This window comes from Callorhinus ursinus, unplaced genomic scaffold (genome assembly GCF_003265705.2).
Source record: "Callorhinus ursinus isolate GAN/ISIS: 27379988/994484 unplaced genomic scaffold, GSC_fseal_2.0 scaffold16, whole genome shotgun sequence".
In the NCBI taxonomy this organism is placed as follows: Eukaryota; Metazoa; Chordata; class Mammalia; order Carnivora; family Otariidae; genus Callorhinus; species Callorhinus ursinus.
Window position 1 is genome coordinate 32,875,516 of NW_027397078.1, and position 9,725 is coordinate 32,885,240.

The window sequence follows — 9,725 nt, forward strand, 5'->3', positions numbered from 1 at the left end:
TTTTGATTGGGGCATTTAGCCCGTTTACATTCAGGGTAACTATTGAAAGATATGAATTTAGTGCCATTGTATTGCCTGTAAGGTGACTGCTACTGTATGTTTTCTGTATTCCTTTCTGGTCTATGCTGCTTTTAGGCTCTCTCTTTGCTTAGAGGACCCCTTTCAATATTTCTTGTAGGGCTGGTTTCGTGTTTGCAAATTCCTTTAGTTTTTGTTTGTCCTGGAAGCTTTTTATCTCTCCTTCTATTTTTAATGACAGCCTAGCTGGATATAGTATTCTTGGCTGCATATTTTTCTCATTTAGTGCTCTGAATATATCATGCCTGTCCTTTCTGGCCTGCCAGGTCTCTGTGGATAGGTCTGTTGCCAATCTAATGTTTCTACCATTATAGGTTACATATCTCTTCTCCCGAGCTGCTTTCAGGATTTTCTCTTTGTCTCTGAGATTCGTAAGTTTTACTATTAGATGTCGGGGTGTTGACCTATTTTTATTGATTTTGAGAGGGGTTCTCTGTGCCTCCTGGATTTTGATGCCTGTTTCCTTCCTCACATTAGGAAAGTTCTCTGCTATTATTTGCTCCAGTATACCTTCTGCCCCCCTCTCTTTCTTCTTCTTCTGGGATCCCAATTAATTCTAATGTTGTTTCGTCTTATGGTATCGCTTATCTCTCGAATTCTGCCCTCGTAATCCAGAGTTGTTTATCTCTTTTTCTCAGCTTCTTTATTTTCCATCATTTGGTCTTCTACATCACTGATTCTCTCTTCTGCCTCATTTATGCAAGCAGTTAGTGCCCCCATTTTTGATTGCACCTCATTAATAGCCGTTTTGATTTCGACTTGGTTAGATTTTAGTTCTTTTATTTCTCCAGAAAGGGTTTCTCTAATAACTTCCGTGCTTTTTTCAAGCCCAGCTAGTATCCTTAAAGTCATGATTCTGAACTCTAGGTCCAACATCGCACTGATGTCCATATTGAGTAGGTCCCTGGCAGACGGTACTACCTCTTGTTCTTTTTGTTGAGGTGACTTTTTTCATCTTGTCATTTTCTCCAGAGGAGAATAGATGAATGAGAGAACACAATGTTAACAGGTTAACAATGTCCCCAGAAAATATACTCTAATCAATTCAGAAAAGACCTGAAACCAGGGCAATAGAAAGGGAAAGAAAGGAAAAAAGAGAAAAAAAAGAAAAAGATAAAAACAAACAAAAACAGAACAAAAAAAACAGAATATGATCAAGTATGATCAGGCTGGTGCATAGATCAGTGCCACACACTAGATTTTGGGTGTATTTTGGTCTGTTAGAAGAAAGTGCCTCCTAAAATTTTAAAGAAAGAAAGACTTATATATGTACAAAATAAGGGTTGAGACGATGAAGGGATGGAATATGACTGTAAAGATGAAAATTATAAAAATATTTTAAAAAAGGAATTGATAAGAAGGTGTTTGAGAAAAGAAAGAAGAGGATTAAAAAAAGGAAAGAAAGAGAAAAAAGGGGGAGAGAATGTGATCAGGCAGGAGACTAGAATGAAGCCATACACTAGAGATTTAAGGTATATTTTGATATGTTAGAGGAACCTGTATCTCAAAATTTTAAAGAGAGAACAACTTATATATATATATGCCAAAAATAAGGGTAACTGCTATGAAGGGATAAAATATGACTCTAAAAATGAAAAATAAAACTGTTTTTTTAAAAAAAGTGATTGATAAGATGTTGGTTGAAAAAGGGAAAAAAATTAAAAAAAACAGTTAAAAAAATTAACTTTGAAAGACTAATGAATCATGGTAAAAAAAGCCATGAATTCTATGTGCAGTATTCCCCTAGCGGTGGAGTTCTCCTGTTCTCCTTGATTGGTAAACTTGGTCTTGGCTTGCTGGCTGTTCGTGCTGATCTTCTGGGGGAGAGGCCTGTTGCCGTGGTTCCCAAATGTCTTTGCCGAAGGCGGAATTGCCCCGCCCTTGTCGGTCTGGGCTAAGCAATCTGCTCGGGTTTTGCTCTTGGGAGCTTTTGTTCCCTGCAAGCTCTCGGTACAGCTTTGGAGGACGACAGTGAAAATGGTGGCCTCCCAATCTCCGCCCGGAGGAGCCGAGAACTCGGGGCCCCGCTCCTCAGTGCGCCCCCAGATAAAAGCAGTCAATCACTCCCGTGTCCCTGGTCTCTGGCCGCACTTCGTGCTCACGCGGCCTGTGACCAAGCGTTTCTATCTCTGGCACCCGACCCCGTGTGGAGTCTCCAAACCCAGCAGATCCCTGCGGTGCGCTCCCGTGCCGCTCCTCCCGGGGGAGGAAAGGGAGTCTCCCCGGATCTGCCTCTTGTTGGGTCCCTGCTGGAGGAGCAGTGGCCCGACTGTCACCGATCACAGTTTATGGCAACCCCGAGCTGAGAGCCCACGCCTCGGCTCCATCTCGGCAGCCGGCCTCCCCGCTCCAATCCCTGGGAGCTCTGCCGCACTCAGGCGCCCCCGGTCTTTCTGTGACCCCGAGGGTCCTGAGACCACACTGTCCCGCGAGGGTTCCACCTCCTGCTTAGCCACTGGAGCGACGTCCCTCAGCGGAGCCGACTTCTAAAAGTTCCGATTTTGTGCTCCGCGGCTCTATCACTTGCCAGAAGTGGCCGACGTAGGCCCCCTCCCCCGCCGTCTATCCTCCCGAATATCGCCTTGGATTCACTTCTCCGCACGTCCTACCTTCCAGAAAGCGGTCGCTTTTCTGTTCAGAGAGTTGTTGCTATTCTTTTCTTCCATCTCCTGTTGAGTTCATAGGTGTTCAGAATGGGTTGATCCCTATTCAGCCGAATTCCTGAGACCAGACGAAATCCAAGCCTCCTACTCCTCCGCCATCTTGCTCAGCCCCAAGGAATTGAATTTTTAATTTATTTAATTTTAATTGGTTGACATTTAAATTTGAAAACTGAAGCAGTTTTTTCAAGGTGGATGCAAATATTAACAAAATGATGATTGGTATTTGATTCAGTTACTGGAAAACTTTATGTTTGGAACAACTTTGGTATGTGAATTCATCTTTTCAGTTATATATCTTTTAGTATCTAAATACAGATCAAATATTTCCGATGAATTTAGCATCCAAATTGAGATATGCTCTAAGTGTGAAATACACATTAGATGTCTGAGAGTATGAGTAAAAGTTAAGTATCTCAAGTTTTTCTATATTGAAATAACATTTTGGATATATCAAATTCCAGAAAATATATTTTAAAATGAATTTACAGGTATATGTCATTTTATTGAGCTTCATAGATAGTGTATGTTTAACAAAGTGAAGGTTTGTAGCAACCCTGCATTGAGGTCTGGTGATGCCATTTTTCCAACAGCATTTGCTCACTTTGTGTCTCTGTGACACATTTTGTTAATTCTAGCAATACTACAAACCTTTTCATTATGACTCTATTTGTTATGGTGATGTGTGATCAGGGATTATGACTTGCTGAAAGCTCAGATGATGGTTAGCATTTTTTTAGCAATAAAGTATGTTTTAATTAAGGTACGTACTTTTCTCAGACGTCATGCTATCGCACGCTTATCAGACTACAGTATAGTGTAAACAGAACTTATACATGTACTGGGATCACTTTATTGTGATCCGTGCTTTACTGTGGTCTGGAATGGAACATGCAGTATCTCTGAGATATGCCTGTAATCTCTTGCATTTTGCTTTTTCTTAATGGGGCTACTAGAAAAGTTTAAATTATATGTGTGGTATGCATTGTATTTCTATCAGTGTTATTCTAGAACAATTGGGCCATTTTCCTTATTCTCCCCTCCCTTCAGTTTAAGATTTTCCAGGGCAGGCTAAATTTTTAATATTTCCTGTAACCACCCTCTCCCCTATTTTCATAAATAACTCATACTTGTGAGATAACCTGTTCAAATGAATGGTTTAGAAAATGTGATCCAGGCTTCCGTCCCCTTCAAGTGTTTTCTAATCTTGTTCTTTGCATCTGGGATATCTTTGTTGTCTTTTCCAAAGTCTGTATTATCCTCTGGGTCCAACGAGGGTGACCTGTCCCACCTTACCCCCGTTTCACCCATTTGCCACGGGTGGCTGTTTCTTATCTCTCAGTTCCCAGAGCACCTAGAGTTGGTTTCTACATCCTAAGACTCATTGTCACACCCCCACACTGCTATGCATCACTCTGGTTTCTTACATGTAAATTGTCCCTTCCCTTCTAAAAAGTTCAGTCTCTTGAGTCAGGCATCATGCTTTCTCTCTTCTTTGACACACCTACCAGATCTAAACTATTTTTTTAGCAACACAGAGGCTCAATAAGGACTAGTTGATTAATAACTCAGCACAGGAAAATTCCATATAGTTGAAGTACACCCTTATTGAGTTTCCAAATACTAAATTTGGCAATTTTAATTAATTAAATAAATGTATTTTAAAAGATGTGCCTTTGTGGAAACAGAGCTTGCCATCAAGTCAGCAAAGTAAGGCTTTAGTTCTAGTTCTGCCTCTATGGGCACGTGGCTTTGGATAAGTGTACTTTACCTTTCTGTGACTGACTTGCTTCACCTAGACAACAGATTAGCTCATCTCTAAGGTATATTGCAAATTACATAGTTTATAAGTCTGTGCTGGAAATCTTTCTCAAATGCCATACACAGGACTCTGAACTTTTTAAAAATAGAACATGCTGAACAGATATTAGCATTTTTTAAAATGTCAGAGTCATTATTAGGGATGTCAGTTATTATGCACTGACAGTGTAATGCAGCCAAGGGGTTATTGTGGTATGTATGGCTGCTTACTCTCCAGAGCATGTGGTTTTTATTTTTTAATTAATGTCTGCCATTTAATTTTCTCTTCTAATGTCAGGCTGTCACCTGTCACTTATTGCTGATGCCAGTTCTGCCTGTATTAATAGCTTCCCTGTCCTCAAACCCAGTTTGGGACTTTTAACCTAAGGTGATTTGGGGAAACCCAGTAAGGATAACCTTGTTTGACTTATGTGTGAAATTGGTCATTTAGTCCCTCAACAACCATGTTTTGGGTGCCTGAACCTGTGTGTGAGGCACCAGATGGTGCAGGGGCTAAAGAATTAATAGTTTATGAACTGTCTTAAGCCACTTGGGGGACTTCCCAGTGAGAAAAATATCTGAACGTTAGTGCAGGGCTTCTGCAGGCCGTTTTCTTCACTTCTCGTTTTCCAGCCCCTTTTCTGATGGCTACGTCTCCCAGACAGGTCACCTGTAGGTAATACAGAGCTTAATAGTAACAGTGGTTAATCAAGTCAGTGAGGATTTCTCCCAGGAATATGCAGAGACAAGTAACACAGGACAGAAAATGCAGAAATAGATTCCATGTTTAAAAAGGAACTGGGTTTATATAGAAGTAATTTCCTTAAACAGAGAGAAAAGGAGGAGTTATTTATTGTCTCATTTAATTCATGCAATAAGCTCGTGAGCCAGGTAACATTATTCTCCCTATTTTATAGGTAGGGTAAAGAAGAGATTCAGAGACTTGCCCAAAGTCTCAGTGAGAGATCTGGGAGAAAGTTTATTCTCTTTGTTCTATTACTACCCGTCCTCAGTACTGGGTTATTTGATGTGTTAAAGGATCTGAACCCTTCCTGGTGGTCAAAGGAAGCAAATAGAAAAGCACTTCTCAATCACTTCTCAATTTTACTCCCCAAGGATATTTAACAATATCTGGAGACATTTTTGGTTGTGACAACTCTAGTGGGAGGGTTGCTATTGGTAACTAGTAGGTGGAGACCAGAGATGCTGCTAAGTATCCTGTAACACAGGACAGCCCCCAAGAAGGATCTGGCCCAAAACATGAATAAGGCCAAGGTTAAGTAAACCTGTCCTTCCCTGGTTATGTGGATTAGATTAAAATAAATAATGTATTTAAAGTCTGTTTTTTATTCCTTTTTTGTGTGTGTCACACCATACTGAAGCAGGAAACAAGTGGGAGGAAGGTGGGAAAAAGCTTCTTATGCTTAGATATACATGGAGACATTTTCATTTTATCTTTCCTGTAGGAAGACAAGGAAAACCTAAAGATCTGCTATATATCTGTAGTAGACATTACTAATATTTGCCACCAAGATTTCTGATCCTCCTTTTTTTGGTTGGGGGCACATGCCCTCTTGAAGGCATGTTGTCATATGACTGAAATGTGAGTTATGGATGGAAGCCAGTTTATGATTTTCCATGTTCTCTTCCTAGGCCACAGCAATCATGGGAGTATATGCTGGGATGGAGAAACCATAAAATCTAAGCAATGTGGAAAATTGTGCCAACACGTGAGGAATAGCAATCCTGCCTGGTCTCCCAGATCTCCTAAAGACTTTGAGTACGAAATAATCTTTTGTTGTGTTACATGAGTGAGAATTTTGGAATTGCTACTTTAGCATATTCTAACTTATCCTAATAAATCCAAGTTAATTAGCAAGTACTCTGGAATTCTTGAACCCCAAAATTTCAGGGTTGTTACTTTTGCCTTGGGAATCAGGATATAAATATTTCACCTACGTATTCATTCCCACTGCTTTGTCAAATTCTGATTCACATTGAGGTCCTAGAGAGATGTTAGTCTCTATAAAACTTCAATGACTCTGCAGTAAGCACCAGATGTTCTCACATACAGTTGTTGGGTGGGTATGTGAAGGAATATTTTCTTAGGCTTTGGAAATACACCTATGTCTGAAATCATTTATTTTGGCATTAGGATATGTTCTGATTTGTGACATCCCAAGCTTGATGACTTTTACCTGCTTATTATATAAATTCTGTTATGTAAGATATAAGGTAGATTTTATTTAGTTTCCTGAATTTCTAGATTAAAATTTGTGAAAATTCTAGTACAGTGGTAATCAACTTCTCCCTCTTCCAATCACTTTACTCTTTCTTTCACTGTAATTTGAATCAAAATCATGTCATTATTTCTCTGACCTTTTGCAAACAGTACACCTTTTTTTTTGTAAGTTAAAGATCTGAAGATGAAAGACCAGTCTTTTCTATTAAAGTTAGCACCCGGACTTTTGTAACGTTACTTTATCTCTACAGTCCAATGTGATTTTTACTGACCCCCTTCTATAAGTGTATTCATTTTAGCTTATACCTAACATAGTTATTATTGCATTTATTTACCTACCCAAGAGTATTTACTTCACTGCAATCCTATAACTTCGTTGTGTGAGCTGTAAGGGTAACCCCAGGGTCGACTGCCTAGAAATCCCCCCAGTCTTTCTGCCTTATGGGAGTTGCATCTCTTTTCCCTTCGATGTCAAGTAAACTGTCCTGAGACCGAGTGCCTCCGGTGGGAGCAAATCTAACATGCTGATCAGGCTGTCTGGGTGGTTCTCTGCATCTGACTTCCTTGTGGTCAGTCCATGCCGTGGCTTCTTCCCTTGTCGTCCCCTGAACCCTGGCCGCTGCTGTCTTCTCCCCGTACCACCTGTTCTGTCTCCATGGCTGCCTTGCCTCTGGCTTGGAGTACTGTTCTGCACCAACACAGAGTGCTCCTGGGGCAGATTTCTTTGGAGGGTTTAGGGGGAATAGAGGAGTATCACGACTCAGAATAGTCAAGACTCGCCCGATAAAGTAGAATCACAGGCACTCCAGTTCTCAAGAATCCCTTGGCCAACCCTCATCACTGGGAATTGCTCAGTGGGTGTCTTTCGTCTCTGGCCCCAGCATGTCCCCCCGATACTGGGCTTTCTTTCATTATTACACTCTGCTCACCTGTCCCCTTCCCTCGTTTCTCAGGGCCCTCACTCTCTCTCTATCCAGTTCTCCTTTGAAACCCATAATTGCCCTTACTCTAGCATATGCTACAATTTGACTTTCCCAATCTTTAACTCAACCCTGGTCCTGCTTTTTCATTTCATAAACTTCAGCCAGACCTTCTGCCAGACAAAGGCCATCTACTCTGGGTAGGCACCCTTCAGAAACATATGCTTTCAGATTAGCATTTTCTTTAATCTGTCACATTGTTAAGAACGAGAGTTCCTTTTTTAAAAAAAGATTTTATTTATTTGAGAGAGAGAGTGAGCGAGAGCGAGAGAGAGAGAGAGAGAGAGAGAGAGAGAGCGCACCAGCCAGGGGAGGGGCAGAGAAGCAGACTCCCTGCTGATCAGGGAGCCCAACGTGGCACTCCATCCCAGGACTCTGGGATCATGACCTGAGACGAAGGCAGATGCCCAACTGACTGAGTCACGCAGGTGCCCAAGAACAAGAGTTCCTAATTTCTCAGAATGAGAATTCCTAATTTCTCAATGAGGAGCAAGCAACCTAAAGCATCAAGGCATTTGAGAAGCCTAAGAAGGAGTAGACAGCTTGGTGGGCAAGAGTAGCAGGTGAGAGTACAACTAAGTTGTTGAATTGCAGCTGATGGGATCAGAGTAGTCAGAATGGGCCATGTAATGGAAGCTCTTGGCAAATACCATGTGGGCAGAAGGATACTGTTGAAAGATGTAAAGGAGCAGAACATCATGCTCAAAACTAGAACAATCAGTCTGGCTTCAGTCAGAGGGCCACAGTTTGTGTGGAATCAGAGAGAACAGTTATAAGACTTTTACTCCAAAATGAAACCTAAAATGCCTGGGCTGAGGCAGGACAAGGGTAGTGGGGTGAAATGAATTTGAAGCTATTAAGAAGGTGGGATTAAAGGGGTTTGCAGCTGGATGGGCAGATGAGTCAGTGGGACCTGCTGGAGCAGTTTAGGGGGTGATAGTATGCCCTCCGAGATAAGGGAATGAGGGAGGAAGAGCACTTTGGGGTGAAGGTGGAGAAAATCAGGGATTCAATTATGCCTGTGTTTAGTTTGAGGTACCCTCGTGCAGATGTTGAGTAGGCAGCTGTAGACTCACAGATGCTGACACCTACAGATTTATCATACTCCGTTTTAAATGTTCTTGAGGGTCACGAGATTGCCAAAGCACAAACATAAATCAAGAGACAAAGGATTGGTGTTTCAGAGTGAATCACGTGGCCCTTAAGTAAGACTCACACATCTACTTTTAAAAAAACTGTTTATTTAAATTCAATTTAATTAACATATACGGTATCATTAGTTTTAGAGGTAGAATTCAGTGACTCATCCGTTGAATACAACACCCAGTGCTCATCACCACAAGCACCCTCCCTCATGCCCATTACCCGCTCACCCCATCCCCCTGCTCACACATCTACTTTTTACGGGATGAGTTGAATCCGGGAAGGCTGGGCCCTGGGACCAAGGGCAGAAGTCGCGGCTCGTAGGGTGAGAAGGAGGAGGCGATAAACACAATGGTGGAAACCTGTGGGGTTTGAGTGGCAAGAGCGACATACGAAAGCCACTAGAAAGTCAGTACTGGGGCTGGATTAGGGAAACAAGTCCCGTCTGTTTTGCCAAACTGCTGCCTTTGATTTCTTAGCTCTGTTAAATGGGGTGGAACCGAGAAGCAGGCCCTGGCATTTTGAGTTTGCTCTACTTTCTACAAAGCACCCTGTTAAAATTGGCAGAAGCAGGTAGCTCTTTAATAATCTGCAAAGGGATGGAGGTGAAGAATCCCCTTGGAAAAAGAGGGTAAAATCTAACCCACATCAGTAGAACTATAACTTTGTTGTCTCTACATGCTGTGGGTGAAAAACAAGCATGGTGTTTGAAGCCAGAAACATGCTAAATTTTCACTTCTTACAGTTTAATTTTTCTTATTTTAATTTTACTGATGTCTATGTGATGTTCCCCGCCACCCTCCATCCCCCAAAAAATCTTGG

The 9,725-nt window shown here is 41.6% G+C and overlaps 1 protein-coding gene across 1 annotated transcript in view; it reads left to right on the forward strand.

Annotated features, from left to right (window-relative positions):
• Nucleotides 1-6,776, forward strand: part of FANCB (FA complementation group B) — a 74,828-nt gene extending 68,052 nt beyond the window's left edge. Inside the window, exon 10 of the mRNA XM_025857818.2 lies at nucleotides 6,192-6,776. Coding sequence (XP_025713603.2) covers nucleotides 6,192-6,236 — 45 coding nt within the window. The 3' untranslated portion in view covers nucleotides 6,237-6,776. The remainder of the gene's footprint in view (nucleotides 1-6,191) is intronic.
• Nucleotides 6,777-9,725: the final 2,949 nt, after the last annotated feature.